The sequence below is a fragment of the Silene latifolia genome, chromosome Y (assembly GCF_048544455.1).
Source record: "Silene latifolia isolate original U9 population chromosome Y, ASM4854445v1, whole genome shotgun sequence".
Classification (NCBI taxonomy): domain Eukaryota; kingdom Viridiplantae; phylum Streptophyta; class Magnoliopsida; order Caryophyllales; family Caryophyllaceae; genus Silene; species Silene latifolia.
Genome location: NC_133538.1, coordinates 340733854 through 340751236, shown reverse-complemented (window position 1 = coordinate 340751236; position 17383 = coordinate 340733854). Strand labels below are relative to the sequence as shown.

Genomic DNA, 17383 nt, shown 5'->3' with positions numbered 1-17383 from the left:
TTAATGATTATGCTTTCCACTTAATATAATCAACACAATATTTAACCTAATACACCCTTCATTTCGGTCCATTTAAGATAAAATCGGTTCCATTTTATCTTTGTCAATTTATCAATTTGTCACATGTCACAAGTCATGTAAAATTGTCATGCATTTTTAACTTATTAAAAATCAACGTATTACTAAAAATACGTCATGTACAAAATCGACTTAGTAATTCACAATTACTTGTACCAAAACGGTTTCCCAATTATAAATCACAACATCTTGTATTTCTAATAAATTATTCATTCAGTTTTAATTGTTTCCGTAAAAAATAGTTTCATCTAAGTAATAAAACAATTCGATTACTTAGACCGTATCTTATTTAATCAAATTACAATGAGATACGTAAATATTACTTCCAAAATCGTCCGTCAATTTTAAGTAATTTAATTAACTCGTATCGTCATACAATTAATTAAATAATCAATTAAGAGTGTTACCCTTTAGGTATGACCTAAAGGGATCAACTGATCACCACCGTCGCACGACAGTAATGTCAAACTCTAGTCAGCCAATCATTACCGATATGTGTGGACCAGTTGACTGTAAAATATTACTTCCCACATGTATTCTTAAAATGAGAATTAAACATGTGATCATCATGATCGACAGTTGTGATCGCATTATTGTCGGAGGACACATATTCCAACATAAAAACAGTGATTTAAGAGTATATGAGATGTGATAAGTGATGTTTATAAAACCTAATCACGACTTCCTTATATAGGGAAGTGAAAATAAACAAAAGATAACCTAAACACGGATTACAAATCCCGAGTATAATAGCTAAAAACTCAATCGAGGACTTTTATATCACTCGATCGAGCAAATCCAAGCTAAAACCTCTCGATCGAGTACCTAAAGTACTCGATCGAGTACTTTCCAGCGCACAATTCCTGCTTCGCGTACTGAACTTCAAACGGCTGCCATTTCTTCGTTACTTTGGCAAAGAGGAAGTTTCCGATGGCGTTTGAAAGCTAAGAGGACAAGCTTTCATCTCCAATTAGAATAACCTGAAAATCGGTTGTAGAACTCTAGATATGTCTCTTCAAATTAGGCACTAGGAATTTGAAGTTCTTCCTTTGCTCGCCTAGCTATCTTACTTCTTTACGCATCACAATTAGTAGTTTCCAAGCTCCGACTCAACATATCTACTAAATGCATGCATAGGGAAGTGTTTTAGGCTTGATTATGGTCCTTTCCGGTTCATACCTGTAAATAATACATGAGAAACCAAAGTAGACAATTCGAGAGACATTTGTAGCTAAACACTACACAAAATGCATAGAAATGCGTGCAAATGAAGTACAAAATACTTATATAAAATACACGCATCATACTTAGTATGAACTCACAAGACAACCTCCTATACTCCAACCTCCTGGTAGGATGACGATAATAATACGGTCCTAGTCTAAACCTGGATCCAGACTCTCGGGATGGACGTCACCCGATTCGACATGCGGTGACCTATCCGCATCTAAGACATGAAACATGGCACACATACCGTAACCAAAGGTCGAGTAACCTCAAATCGAAAACATGGCACACATATCGTAACCAAAGGTCCGAAGAGGCGGAAGGATAATCCAATCCGGAAACATGGCACACATACCGTAACCAAAGGTCCGAAAGAGGAAAAAAGGAATGTCAAGTAGTCACACAATGTAAAACGTCACACTTGAGTCACCAATAAGAGTAAGAATGATTATACAAACATAAACATGATAGAATATCATAAGTCACGAATAAACAAGATTATATCACAGAATTACTAATGTCACATTCATACTTATGGCTTACATCTCACCATAAGTACGGATGAGAACATCAATCCCGATAATCATATCACAACTAGAGGGCTTATAACTCACCTCTAGTATCCGATAGGACCAAGACTCTCGCAGTCGAACAATACAAAACATTATCAAGAATACGACCCTTCATAAGTAACTATTTATATTAAATATTTCATACTTGTATTATATTAATGAATATTCCACTTCAAAATTTAACATGCCGGTTAAATAAAATATAATAAGCGATAATGGATAATTTATGTTATATGAAATTACGGAATAAAGTGGAACCGACACAAGTGACTCGCTCTTAAGCCCAATAAATAAAATATACGGAACCCAATGAATGAAACATGTAAACCCAACACTTTAATGATGTTAAGCCCAAAAAACAAGACCTATTAAACTCAACAAGTAACTCATGTGAAAAACAACAAACCAATTGTATGAAGCCCGACAAATAAAATACAAAATGCCCAACTAAATAAACAAGACAATTTCAATTAAATTAGCAAGACAAGTGCAAAAAAATAAATATGACAAGTCCAATTAGATTAACAAGTCAAACCCAAATAGATCAATATGACAAGTCCAATTAAATTAATATGTGAATGAATGATATTTAAAGAGTTACGTAATATAAGACACGGGGATTTCACATGTATACTTCAGACGGGAAAATAATTAAATAACGGAATTCCACAATTAAACTTCATGTGAGAAGGATATATAAATGGACGATGTTTTACTAAATACGTTGTATAAGGCATGAGTCGGAGATTTAACTATTTCCAAGTGCTCAAACTTGTGCCAAAACACAACTCAACCCATGACACAAGAGGCCATTGGACAGCCCCATACCCGTCACCAAACAACCAGCCATACCCCCCCCCCCCCCCGCCCCCGCAAAACAGGTCGCACAGTCCAACCAAGCCATCGTCACTACTCCAAACGCCTCAATAAAGCAACACGGAACCGTACCCATCACAGCCCCACCAAGTCATTTTAACACGAGTTCTTAAACATGTCCAAGACGGAACCAAAGCACATCTACTACATGATAAGTAATCACGAAAATAGGTCACTCCAACCATCCTAAAACAGAGACCAAAACCGCACCAAAACAGTCTCATTCCCTCACCCAAACAGTCACAATTACTCCGCCTAATTGACCACCCAACCCAGCCACTATAACCAGCCAAGTCAGCAACCACAACCGTGTCACACCACCACCAATTCTTGCCCAGAACAGACCGTAAACAGGCCCCCAAAATAGGGTACCAACCGAGCAAGACAGTCCATATTTGGGGTCGTTCAAACCCGACTCAAACACTCATGTGGAACCGAAATTTAGACGGAGTTGTTATCGTCATTACGACCCTATTCAATCGTTTATGCATACTACAATAGGCACCCACGACAGTCCAAAAGCGTTACACAAAACAATCATCAAAACGTGTCAAGCATGGTCAAGTCGGGACACCCCGCAAAACCATAAAAACTTAACCCAACAAAGACCGTGACAGTGGGTCACAACCACTATTTCGACTACCACAATCATACGACACCAGTCCTGCGACCATTATTATGACAGTCCAAAAACAGAGGACGATACCGTTCATTTTAGACATCCATTTAAGACGAAAATTACCATACAAAAAAGAAAAGAGTAAAGAACCAAACTTTATCACTCAAGAGCATATAAAACAACACATAAGACAGAAATTTCGACATTTGTCGAGTAACCTATCACCGTTACCTTAGCTTCTCAAATTTTCGAGGAAAACGTCAAAAAATACGAGCCTCCCACCGGTCTTCAAGGTCTTCGACTAAAAGGAGGAAAAACGAGTTGTTTAAGGCCAAAACCGAGTTGTCTTTTAAGACGACATTTTCAAAATGTAATACCCGCGAATTTCCCATTTTGACATTTAAAATTTATTAAACCGCTTAATCACTTTATTATATATTTTTTTTTTTGGGAAAGAGTAAGTATTATATATTATCAAAATTCGCCCATACAAAAAAGTTCATATACTATTTGTGTACTTCTATATACATGTATTCATACTAAGCATATCTAACCATCCTTGTACTCGCCCACTATTAGGCCTAAACTGCCTACCACGAATGCGCAGTCTAATCTCATCCTTGCACTGATGTACTAACACTCGTGGAGTAGGAACTAGTCCATCAATGCGGCACTTGTTTCTACACCTCCAAATCTGGTAGCATAAACTCGCCAAAACCACTGCTACCACTTGCTTTACCACAAGAGAACGAGAATGAAATTTAACCCACCACTCAATAAAGTCTTGCTGAGGCAACATTATCTGTATCCAGCCCTGCAGCAGACTCAAACATCTCCTACTGAACTAACACTGAAAAAATAAATGATCAATGGATTCATCAGCATCAGCACAAAGATAGCACACCTTATCCTGCACAATTCCCATCCTCATAAGCCTGTCCATTGTTAACAGTCTCCTATGTGCAACCAACCAGATATTAAACTTATGCCTGGGGATAATCATTGAGTTACTCATCCAAGGATGCCATTCTTTATCATTACCCTCCTCTACAAGCCACTGGTACCCTTGTTTTACAGAGTAATCAGACCCATGACTGAGGAGGTATGGTTTAATGAGCTCCTTCACCCAACATAATTTTTTCCATGCCCAACTTGCAGTGATACCAGGTGAATAATTAAACCAGTCCTGTTGCTTGATGTATACAGCATGTATCCATCTAACCCACATGTGGTCTGCTTTAATGGCAATCCACCACACGTACTTTGCAATTGCAGCCACATTCCACCAATACAATTGCTTTATGCCAAGCCCTCCTTTTCTACCAGGCTGACATACCTGTTTCCAAGCAACCAGGCTAGGGCTTCCACTAGTATCAGTACCATGCCAAAGGAACTGCCTGCACATTGCATCAATTATATATTTTTTTTGAATTATTCAATTTAATTAATTTTATGTCAAACACGATTTTTATGAAGTATTATATAAAAGCTTATTTTTATAAAAATACATATTATTAAATTATATTTTTGAGACATAATTTATATAATAATTTATGTATACATATTTTTGGTCGGACAGTAATAAAGACAGTAATGATTATAATTTCCGTCATAAATTCCGTCTAACATTAGACCGTCACATTTCCACTTGTGGGACTAATATTTTCTCGACCTATCCTATATCGACAACACACTCACCTACCCTCTCACATTCTACTCTTAAATATCTCTTCTATATATATATATATATATATATATATATATATATATATATATATATATATATATATATATATATATATATATATATATATATATATATATATATATATATATATATATATATATTATTAATTTTATTCTTATTATCATATAGCACTATATATATTATTATTATTATTATTAGTTGTGTGGTTATTAGTCATCACCCGTCCCCACCCCTTTTTCTTCTTCCTCTTTCCTGCGTAAAACAAGACACAAACATCAGCAATAATAACAATCAGACAGAGCTCCATACAACTCCGTTTTGCGCGACATTCAAACCAAGATCCCGACTCCATTTCTCAACCAAAATCCATTATTTTTGTACCATTAGCTTCCTCGTCCCTTCCTTGTTCTTTTAAGGTAAGAAAGCTTCGACTTTGTTGAGTTTTCAAAAATGGCATCTTATGACAAACTCGGTTTTACGACCCAAATAACCCATTTTGTTCTTCCTTGTTGTCAAGCTCGAAGCCCGGAGAGTAGCGCGTGCCGTTTTGAGGTTTTTACTCGGAAATTCGAGGAGTTAAGGTAACGGTGATAGGTTACTCGACAAAGTGTCGATCTTTCTTGTTTCACTCGGTTTTTAATCGTTTTCCTTGTTGTAAAGTTTAGTTCTTTATCTCCTTTTCATATGTATGGTCGAATATGTGGTTAAATAGTCATCTCATACGTTTTTTTTTAAATACCCCCTCACTCGTTTTCATGGCGGTCTCGGTTACGGCAACGAGTTCGAGTTTATGCCGTCTGTTTTCGTCAATGTTTGGGATGCCATTTTCTGGTCTTCCTCGAGTATCCTTGTAGTGTATGTTACAGCGGTTAATTACGCCCTAGTCGAGCTTGGTTCTGACCCAACCTCGCTTCATTTTCCTTCTTTGTTTTCAGTTGGAACTTGGCTGTGGGAACTCTATCTTCATGTTGTGTCTCGACTGAAAATGTGAATTACTAGGCTGTTGAAGCTTCGTTTGTACTATGACGGGTACGGCTATTGTCTATGTTTTTGGATGGAACAAGTAGTGGTGTGAAGGGTGGCTGTGGTTTGGGGAGGGGTGACTATGTCGGGGTGCTCAGGCTACTTGTGGGGCGAGTCATCGTCTACCGTGGCCTGACCGTTGTCTAGGCCATAGCCTAGCTAGTCACGGGTTTGAGGCCGTGTCTCGTTGGTTATGGAGTCGTGAAAATGGTTGCCCAAGTTCCCTCTTTGTGTCTTATTTGGTAGTTGTTGGCAACAAGTGTTTTTGTTTCGATTATTTAGATTTCCGTCTTGTGGATTGTATAATGGGAATTATTAATATGGTTCATTTATACTTTTACCACTCATGATTTATAATTGTGGAATTCCGTTATTTAATTATATTTCCGTGTCGTGTTTCATATAAGTAATCCGTTAAATATCGCCCTTTCACACATTCTATTTATTGGGCTTTACATGTTTATTTGGTTGGGCTTGTCATATTAATTCAAGTGGATTTGTCTTGTTAATTTAAGTGGATTTATCTTGTTAATTTAATTGGACTTGTCTATCTTGCTTGTTGGGCTTGCCTTATTTATTTTATTGGGCATATCTTTTTTTTTAGGCTCGACATACATTATTTGTCGGGCCAACCTCATAGTTTGCTTATTGGGTCTATAAATGAGTCACTTGAGTTTTTTCACATTTTATTCCGTAAACTTCCACATAACATAAATTCTTCTTTATCACTTGTTTATATCTCATTTAACCGGCATGTTAAACTATGAAGTGGAGTATTTAGTAATATAATACAAGTATGAGATATTTATTATAAATATTTACAGTAAGAGTCATATCCCTGATAATGTCTAGTATTGTTCAGTTGTGAGAATCTTGGTCCTATCAGATACTAGGGGTGAGCCATAGGCCCTCTAGTTGTGATATGATCGTCGTCCTACCAGGAGGTTGGAGTCTAGGATGTAGTCTTGTGTGTGGTATCTCGGACATGCTTTAAAGGTAGCCTCTGAGTCGGATACTCCGTCTACACTTTGTGTTGGTCTTACACTTGTGAGTCGTATTCTTGTAGAAGTGCCATAATACCATCGTATGTGCTTGACATGCATTTTCGCCCTACTTGTGTTGTTCTGGCAAGTACGGGTTTGGCCTACTTGTCTTGTTCTGGCAAGTATGGTTTTTGGCCACTTGTGCTGTGCTGGCAAGTGAGTGTTATCTTAGTCTTTCCGCCACTTTTGTGTTGTTCTGGCGATTGGGGTACTCGATCTCCATTAGTAGTCGAGTCTTGGGTGGGTGTTGTGCTGGCGCACGTCGAATCGGGATGTACACTCGAGAATCTGCAGATTTAGACTAGGACCGTATTCTTATCGTAGTCTTACCCGGGGAAATTATAGTCTAAGAGTGATAAATGTCTTGCGTTATTTGGATGGTTAGTTTTGTCATATGTCCTTGAAATACGTGCTCGTGGCTAAGTGGTTGTGTCTGTTTCCTTGTCTTTCTTTTCCATTTATTTATTGTTGCTTATGCCTTACTTGTTTATTCCATCATTTCTTTTATTCTTGTTAGTTTAAACACGTATGATCCCATGTTTAGTTATAATTCGATTCACCCATGTCTTATCTAATATGATTGTTTGTTTATGTTCTTTATTATGTTCGTTTCGACATATTGTGGCTGGGAGAAACTTGAGTTACTCTCCACTGACTGTGGCGTTCATGTTTACATGAATGACAGGTTGTGAAGATGCTTACGTGGGGAAGATGTGTGGGCTAGCGAGAACTAAACCCTTGGACCTTAGTTTTGCTAGTTTAGAAACCCCTTATCTGTTTATTTGTGGGATATCTTTTCCCTACTTTCTAGACTTGGGTTGTAATAACCTAAGTTTACCTATTGTTGTACTTGTTTTATTTCATTTTTTTGACACCCGCGTGTTAATCTTTAGCTAGTAACAAAAAGTTTTAAAAATCTCATAAATTCCGCTTTAATTTATTAGTTATGTTTTTCGCGTTATCGCGGGGTGTCACAGTTGGTATCAGAGCCTATGTTGCTCCCGACGCACGCACGTGTACCCCAAATTTAAATTTGAACTTGACCTTGAATAACGAATGAGAGATGGGTAAACCTAAGGACCTCAGGTAGTAGTCCGTAGTGTGTTTGCTCTTTCTTAGGTTCTAACATGTTTGTTGATTGTCATTTAATAATTGTTGTGCCCTTGGATCAATGACCGTGAGCTTACCTATGTGGAGATCAAGACTTGGTGCCTAGTGCCGGAAACTAAAGATTTGTTCAACCTTTGAAGAATGCTTCTTCTTCCTCGAAGATATACCTCCTTCTTTGTGTACCTTGCCTTATTCTTTACCTCATGGTGCCTATCCGTCTTCTAAACTCTCTTTTCATTTCTTTGGAAGTTACTTTTGTACCCTCCCAACTTTTTCTTTGTTCCTTGCTAATCCTCCCTTAACGCCTTTTGATAGTACTCTTTCTTTTGAGGAATGTTGACCTTGGTTGGAAAATTTGACTTTTGAGGAGATGGTTTGTGGTTAACCCATAACCCTGGTTTTGAGAGGTTCTGATGTTAGAAAGACTTAGGTAGTGTGATGAGACATACTTAATGATTCTTATACCTAGTTCCTTGATAAAGGGCGTGTGGTTGTTTAGTCGAATTATTTGTGTTGTCAAGTGTGAGTTACATTTGTTACTAAAGTTATAGAACTTGGCTTTGTTGTTTACGTTTGGGATCTGAAAGGCTCGAGAAGTGTAGTCAGACGTGTCTTGGGATACTAGTGCCTAGTACTTGACTTAAAATGGATGATTTTGAATGGTGGATTTGAGGATGTAGGATTGAATAAGTAAGTCGAGTTTGCGATTGGCTTTCCTAGTTGCTTTGGATATGAGGGTTTAATGTATACGTTACCATTTGAGAAATGCTAATTGTGGGATTATTAGTGGGTCTAAGTGAATGATCTTGATTACTACTTGAGGTATGGTATGAAAGTGAGACTAGGCTACATTGTTGAGAAGTCTTTGTTGACCCTATTGTTTTAGAAACTTTGTGGTGGTATTGAGTACTTGAGATGATGGGATGATGTTGTAGTTGAGTGTAGTTCCGCTTTTGGGAATCCGTAATAAGTAATAGGATGGAAGGACTCGAGACCCTATTGTTTTTCAAACGTGGATGATTATGCATCTTTCTCAAAAGAGTGTGTAGTAGAGTGAACTTTCATGAAAGAAGACTTTGGGTTGACATGCTACTACCTTGCCTTATAGGAGAACCTTGTGGAATATTTGAGAAACCCATGGTTGATACTAGTTGGATATGAGTATAGCTTTGTTGGAAACCTTGACCTCGATCTTGTGGAAGTTGTTTGTGGATGTTTGAGGATTTGGGTGATGAGATTACACTTATAGTGGAGTACCTTGTTTCAAGGAATAACTTAAGATGAAGTAACATAAGTAATTTGAGGAAATCCTTGGGAGTGTTTTGGTTATAAGTTTTGTTGTTGGGAAGTTTTCGGTACCGTTTAGGCTGATGTTATTATGTGGGATTCGAGTACTTGGCATTTCCTTCTTGCCAAATTCCCTTCTTCTTTGACCGTAATTGTTACCGTCCGTACCTCTCTCTCTCGCTTTATCATGCTCCTCCTTTAAGTTTGACACTCGTAACCTGTGAAACTCTATCTTTGACCTCCTTTTGACCTTACTTCAATTCTTACCCTATGAAATTCATCACAACTCTTTTGATTAGTTAAGTTTGAATCCTTTTAGCATACTTGTATCTTTGATGACTAAGTTATCTTCCTTTTTGTACAACTTCTAAACTTTCAACCTACCAGTTTTGATTCGTTGTTAAAAGTTGATGTTACTTTTGTAAAACCTTACCTATTTTAAAAATTTTGAAAATGGAAATTTGATTTAGTTTCCTACTTGTTCTTTGAACATAAACTTATTTGTCATGATTTTAATAACTAAACCCGAGATTTCTTTAAATTTTATCCAATCTCTGTTAACTTTAATCCATTTATGATTTCTTCGTCAAAGTATAATGTTATATTTTCAGGAACTTAATTCCCGTTCGAGTTTAAAGGTGAAACCTTCATTTCTATTTTGGCTTTTACAAAAGACAATTTGAAGTATATTATCTTTTTCTTTTGATTTTGACGTTGATCGGATGTTAGAACTCGTTATTAGAGACGTTTAATAACTTGTTCTACGCTTGTCGGCGAATTGATTTTGTTTTAAATTTGTCTTTGACTTGGAAAGTTAGCGTTCTTGTGTGCACGACAAAAGCAATTTCGTTCCATGAATGCGACTTATACTTATGAAAACTCTTCATTAATGTCTTTGAAAGTATTTTGATTTTTGATTTATACCAATGATTTACCCTTCGTTCGGGTTCTGTTGGGAAATTTTTACTTGAATCTTTTGAAAGAATTTTAACACTTACGATAAGTAACCGTTTAACGTTTTGGTTACCGATTTCAAAACGTCCAATTTGATTTTTATAACCTTTCATTTCTACTTTCAAGTTTCGAGGACGAAACTTTTTAAAAGGTGGGGTGATTGTAATACCCGCGAATTTTCCATTTTGACATTTAAAGTTTATTAAACCGCTTAATTACTTTATTATATACTTTTTTTTGAATTATTCAATTTAATTAATTTTATGTCAAACACGATTTTTATGAAGTATTATATAAAAGCTTATTTTTATAAAAAAACGTATTATTAAATTATATTTTTGAGGCATAATTTATATAAGAATTTATGTATACATATTTTTGGTCGGACAGTAATAAAGACAGGAATGATGATAATTTCCGTCATAAATTCCGTCTAACATTAGACCGTCACATTTCCACTTATGGGGCTAATATTTTCTCGACCTATCCTATGTCGACAACACACTCACCTACCCTCTCACACTCCACTCTTAAATATCTCTTCTATATATATATATATATATATATATATATATATATATATATATATATATATATATTATTAATTTTATTGTTATTATCATATAGCACTGTATATATTATTATTATTATTATTATTATTATTATTATTATTATTATTAGTTGTGTGGTTATTAGTCATCACCCGTCCCCACCCCTTTTTCTTCTTCCTCTTTCCTGCGTAAAACAAGACACAAACAGCAGCAATAACAACAATCAAACAGAGCTCCGTACAACTCCGTTTTGCGCGACATTCAAACCAAGATCCCGACTCCATTTCTCAACCAAACTCCATTATTTTTGTACCATTAGCTTCCTCGTCCCTTCCTCGTTCTTGTAAGGTAAGAAAGCTTCGACTTTGTTGAGTTTTCGAAAATGGCATCTTATGACAAACTCGGTTTTACGACTCAAATAACCCATTTTCTTCTTCCTTGTTGTCAAGCTCGAAGCCCGGAGAGTAGCTCGTGCCATTTTTGACCTTTTTACTCGGAAATTCGAGGAGTTAAGGTAACGGTGATAGGTTACTCGACAATGTGTCTTTCTTGTTTTACTCGGTTTTTAATCGTTTTCCTTGTTGTAAAGTTTAGTTCTTTATCTCCTTTTCATATGTATGGTCGAATATGTGGTTAAATAGTCATCTCATATGTTTTTTTTTTAATACCCCCTGATTCGTTTTCATGGCGGTCTCAATTAAGGCGGCTAGTTCAAGTTTATGCCATCTGTTTTCATGAATGTTTGGGCTGCATTTTCTGGTCTTCCTAGAGTATCCTTGGAGTGTATGTTACAGCGGTTAATTGCGCCCTAGTCGAGCTTGGTTCTGTCCCGACCTTGCTTCATTTTCCTTCTTGGTTTTCAGTTGGAACTTTGTTGTGGGAACTCTATCTTCATGTTGTGTCTGAACCGTTTAGTCCCTGTACAGTCGTGCTCCTTCATGTCTAAACTTTGTCCGTTGATTCCTGTCTGAAAATGTGAATTACTAGGCTGTTGAAGCTTCGTTTGTACTGTGACGGGTACGGCTATTGTCTCTGTTTTGGGATGGAACAAGTAGTGGTGTGAAGGGTGGTTGTGGTTTATTGAGGGTAGACTATGTCGGGCTGCTCAGGCTACTTTTGGGGCGAGTCATCGTCTGTCGTGGCCCGACCGTGGTCTAGGCCGTGGCCTAGCTAGTTACGGGTTTGAGGCCGTGTCTCGTTGGTTGTGGAGTCGTGAAAGTGGTTGCCCAAGTTCCCTCTTTGTGTCGTATTAGGTAGTTGTTGGCAACAAGTGTTTTGGTTTTGATTATTTAGATTTCCGTCTCGTGTTTTATATAAGTAATCCGTTAAATATCGCCCTTTCACACATTCTATTTATTGGGCTTTACATGTTTATTTGGTTGAGCTTGTCATATTCATTCAAGTGGATTTGTCTTGTTAATTTAAGTGGATTTATCTTGTTAATTTAATTGGACTTGTCTACCTTGCTTGTTGGGCTTGTCTTATTTATTTTATTGGACATATCTTGTTTTTTGGGCTCGACATATATTATTTGTCGGGCCAACCTCATAGTTTGCTTATTGGGTCTATAAATAAGTCACTTGAGCTTTGTCACATTTTATTCCGTAAACTTCCACATAACGTAAATTATTCTTTATCGCTTGTTTATATCTCATTTAACCGGCATGTTAAACTATGAAGTGGAGTATTTAGTAATATAATACAAGTATGAGATATTTATTATAAATATGTACTTGTAAGAGTCATATCCCTGATAATGTCTAGTATTGTTCGGTTGTGAGAGTCTTGGTCCTAACGGATACTAGGGGTGAGTCATAGGCCGTCTAGTTGCGATATGATCGTCGTCCTACCAGGAGGTTGGAGTCTAGGATGTAGTCTTGTGCGTGGTATCTCGGACATGCTTTAAAAGTAGCCTCTGAGTCGGATACTCCGTCTACACTTTGTGGTTGTCTTACACTTGTGAGTCGTATTCTTGCAGAAGTTTAATAATACCATCGTATGTGCTTGACATGCATTTTCGCCCTACTTGTGTTGTTCTGGCAAGTACGAGTTTGACCTACTTGGGCTGTTCTGGCAAGTATGGTTTTTGGCCACTTGTGCTATGCTGGCAGGTGAGTCTTATCTTAGTCTTTCCGCCACTTTCGTGTTGTTCTGGCGATTGGGGTACTCGATCTCCATTAGTATTCGAGTCTTGGGTGCGTGATGTGCTGGCGCACGTCGAATCGCGATGTACACCCGAGAATCTGCAGATTTAGACTAGGACCATATTATTATCGTAGTCCTACTCGGGGAAATTATAGTCTAAGAGTGATAAATGTCTTGCATTATTTGGATGGTTACTTTGGTCATATCTCCTAGAAATACGTGCTCGTGGTTAAGTGGTCGTGTCTGTTTCCTTGTCTTTCTTTTTCATTTATTTATTGTTGCTTATGCCTTACTTGTTTATTCCATCATTTCTTTTATTCTTGTTGGTTTAAAAACGTTTGATCCCATGTTTAGTTATAATTCGATTCACCCATGTCTTATCTAATATGATTGTTTGTTTATGTTCTTTATTATGTTCGTTTCGACATATTCTGGCTGGGAGAACCTTGAGTTACTCTCCACTGACTGTGGCGTTCATGTTTTCATGAATGACAGGTTGTGAGGATGCTTACGTGGGGAAGACGTGTGGGCTAGCGAGAACTAAACCCTTGGACCTTAGTTTTGCTAGTTTAGAAACCCCTTATCTGTTTATTCTTGGGATATCTTTTCCCCGCTTTCTAGACTTGGGTTGTAATAACCTAAGTTTACCTATTGTTGTACTTGTTTTATTTCATTTTTTTTGACACCCGCGTGTTAATATTTAGCTAGTAACAAAAAGTTTTAAAAATCTCATAAATTCCGCTTTAATATATTAGTTATGTTTTTCGCGTTATCGCGGGGTGTCAGACAAAAACTCAATCAAAACTGAAACTTTCTTACCTAGAAAGGAGGAGAAAGGGAGGAGGAAGAGAATGGTACAAAAATTATGAAATTTGGTTGAGAAACGGAGGGATCTCGGGTTGAAGTTTACGAAAATGGTGTACGGGCTCTGTTATGTTCGCTGTTGTTGCTGCTTGTTTTATTCGTAAAGAAGAAGAAGAAGAAGAAGAAGAAGAAGAAGAAGAAGAAGAAGAAGTGGGGAGTGAGGGGTGGGACACGGTAGTGTGTATTATGTAATAATAATAATAATAATAATAATAATAATAATAATAATAATAATAATAATAATAATAATAATAATAATAATAATAATAATAATAATAATAATAATAATAATAATAATAATAATAATAATAATAATAATAATAATAATAATAATAATAATAATAATAATAATAATAATAATAATAATAATAATAATAATAATAACAATAATAATAATAACAATAATAATAATAACAATAATAATAATAATAATAATAATAATAATAATAATAATAATAATAATAATAATAATAATAATAATAATAATAATAATAATAATAATAATAATAATAATAATAATAATAATATATAAATGGTGAGTGTGGGGTGAGTAGGTGGTATGTGTTGTCGATATACGGTTGGTCCGAGTTTAGATAAGATTCTCAAATGAAATGCGACGGTCTACGCTAGTCGGTAACATAAGACGGAATTATTATTATTATTATTTTCACCTATTATTAATATCCGACTATATACATATACTTTTATATAAACCAGCTTATAAAAATGTAATCTTTATGAAAACTATGTTAAACTGGAAATTAATTAAATTAAATAATTTAAAATATAAATAAAGAAATTGAACGGTTAATAAATCACAAATGCTAAAAATGAGAAATTCGCGGGTGTGACATTCATCGTTTGAGTTTTATTCAAAACTCTTTTCTTATAATACTTTGTTTTCCAAATAGGTTATCGAGACAATATTGAACCCTATTTAAGTGAACTGGATTAATATAGTATTGGCCCCTAGTCACTTATATGAGGTAACGTCTCCTAGTGACTAGAGTGTGAGTCGATTGATAGCAAGTTCAAGTGCCATAGGGTCATAAGGGATGACTAATCGATCACATAAGCATATCGTATGGGACTCTCTGTCGGGCTATGACCGCTTATAGAGTTTTGGAAACTTTTATGTAGCCTGGTCGTGGCGAGAGCTACTACAGTATTCTTTTGAGTCGATTCTTTGACGAGAGACTGTTCGCCCAAGTCGGCATAGTTTGTGATTGATTTTGATTTTGCCCCAAGCCATTCTGTAAAAAGGGGGTGAGTGGGCATCTTTTAGGTCATGATGAACTGTGGTTGTACGAAGGGAAAAGTGCGATAGGAATTGTCCACCCCTTGTCAGGGTTATTTGAAATATCAAGGCCACTCGAGGAGTAGTGAACTGAAAATGCATGGCCACGCTCAGAAAGTATCTACGGTAGATAATTCCGGTCAGACAATTACTCTCCAGATCGAGGAAACCACTCATGATATGATCACATGCAAGTACGACCTACAAGACACCTTGCATTGAGTGGGAGATTGTAATAGGACAAAACAATTGGTGACGCACACTTGTCTCGGACAAGTGGGTGATTCTTGGAGTATGTATCCTTAACAATGGCACGATCATATTATTGAAACTCATGATAAGAATACGTAAGGTATGATTCATTTATATATGTCAACCGATCAACATTAAACGGTAATGATAGGCTGACTAGAGTTTGACATTACTGTCGCTTAACGGTGGTGATCAATTGATCCCTTAAGGTCACACCTAAAGGACGATTCCCTTAATTGTAAAGTTAATCGATTGTATGACGATACAGATTGATTAAATCCTTAAATTGAACAAATTGATATATAAGAGAGAATATTATATCTCATTGTAATATGATTAAATGAGATTCAATTTAGTAATTAAAATGTTATATTACTAAAATTGATTATTGTTTATGAAACATTTGAGATAAGAATTATTAGTTTTTTATAATTACAAAATGTTGTAGATTATGTTAACTAGGTTAAAGATGACCCATTTTACATAGATGTAATTATGAATTACAAACCTAAATATATGTTGAATAAGAACACCTCTCTCAGTGATGGATGGAGTGTTACCACTAATAGTAGCTGACATAAAGGGGGGAGGATTTGGATATTGTGGAAGCCTTATCTATTTTGTGTGAATGTCTTAGCTTATGGTGCTCAATTTATCCATATGAAGGTTGAATCTAAAGTTGATGGTAAAAAATTCCTCCTTACAATGATATATGCTCATAATGATTTTTATGAGAGGATTGAATTGTGGCAGTTTCTGAAGGATGTTGCCTTAAAGTGTAATGAACCTTGGTTGTGGGCAGGAGACTTCAATACTGTGCTCACTCCTGTAGAACGATTGGATGGCAACACAACTGATGTTGAGATGGAACACTTCCAGGAGTGTGTCTCTTTATGTTGTATAGAGGACTTACAAGCAACTGGCCGAAGCTTTATTTACTTGGTCCAATAAGCAGGAACCAATTCATAGGGTGTATAGTAGACTAGATAGGGTGATGGGCAATCATGAGGTGGAGTATGGGGATTATATGGCTCATTTTCACCCAGAGGGAATTTTTGATCACTGTCCATGTACTATTGTGCATAAGAGAACTGAATTGAGTGGTAGAAGGAGCTTTAAATACTTTAACATATGGGGGCAATCTCAAAATTTCAAGGAATGTGTAAAGAGTGTGTGGGATAGAAGGTACTCTAGTACAAAAATGTACCAATTGGTGAAGAAAATGAAAGCTCTAAAGCCAGTTTTAAAGAGTTTAAATAAGAATTGCTTCGCGGATATTGAAACAAGTTTCAACATCACTAGTGCTCTACTTGAGCAGATCCAGACTAGCTTGATGGATAATCCTGGGAACATGGATCTGATGCAATAGGAGATGGAAGTGTCTCAAGAATTAAGGGCATTACTTACTGCTAGAGATAGTTTCCTAATGCAAAAAGCCAAGATACAATGGCCTTTAGAAGGGGATATTAATACTGCCTATTTTCACAATACCATTAACAAGAGAGTTTTACAGAATAAGGTTATGAGTATTGAAGATCATCATGGCAATTTATGTACTGATGGGGACAAGATTCAAAATGCTTTCTTAGAGTACTATACTAAATTGCTGGGAACTCATAGCATCACTGATTCAGTTAATACTCATGTGCTTAGGAGAGGGAAATGTTGTACTCCAGCACACTGGGAGATCTTAAACAGGCCAATAGCCGTAGCAGAGGTTCAACATTGCTTGTTCAGTATTCCCAAAGGCAAATCTCCTGGTCCTGATGTGTATACC

The 17383-nt window shown here is 36.3% G+C and overlaps 1 protein-coding gene across 1 annotated transcript; it reads left to right on the top strand.

Moving 5' to 3' along the window:
- Positions 1-16266: 16266 nt before the first annotated feature.
- Positions 16267-16975, top strand: LOC141631500 (uncharacterized). The gene is made up of 2 exons (XM_074444163.1): positions 16267-16491; positions 16562-16975. The coding sequence occupies exons 1-2, from the start codon at positions 16267-16269 to the stop codon at positions 16973-16975; spliced, it is 639 nt and encodes a 212-aa protein (XP_074300264.1).
- The last annotated feature ends 408 nt before the right edge of the window (positions 16976-17383 follow it).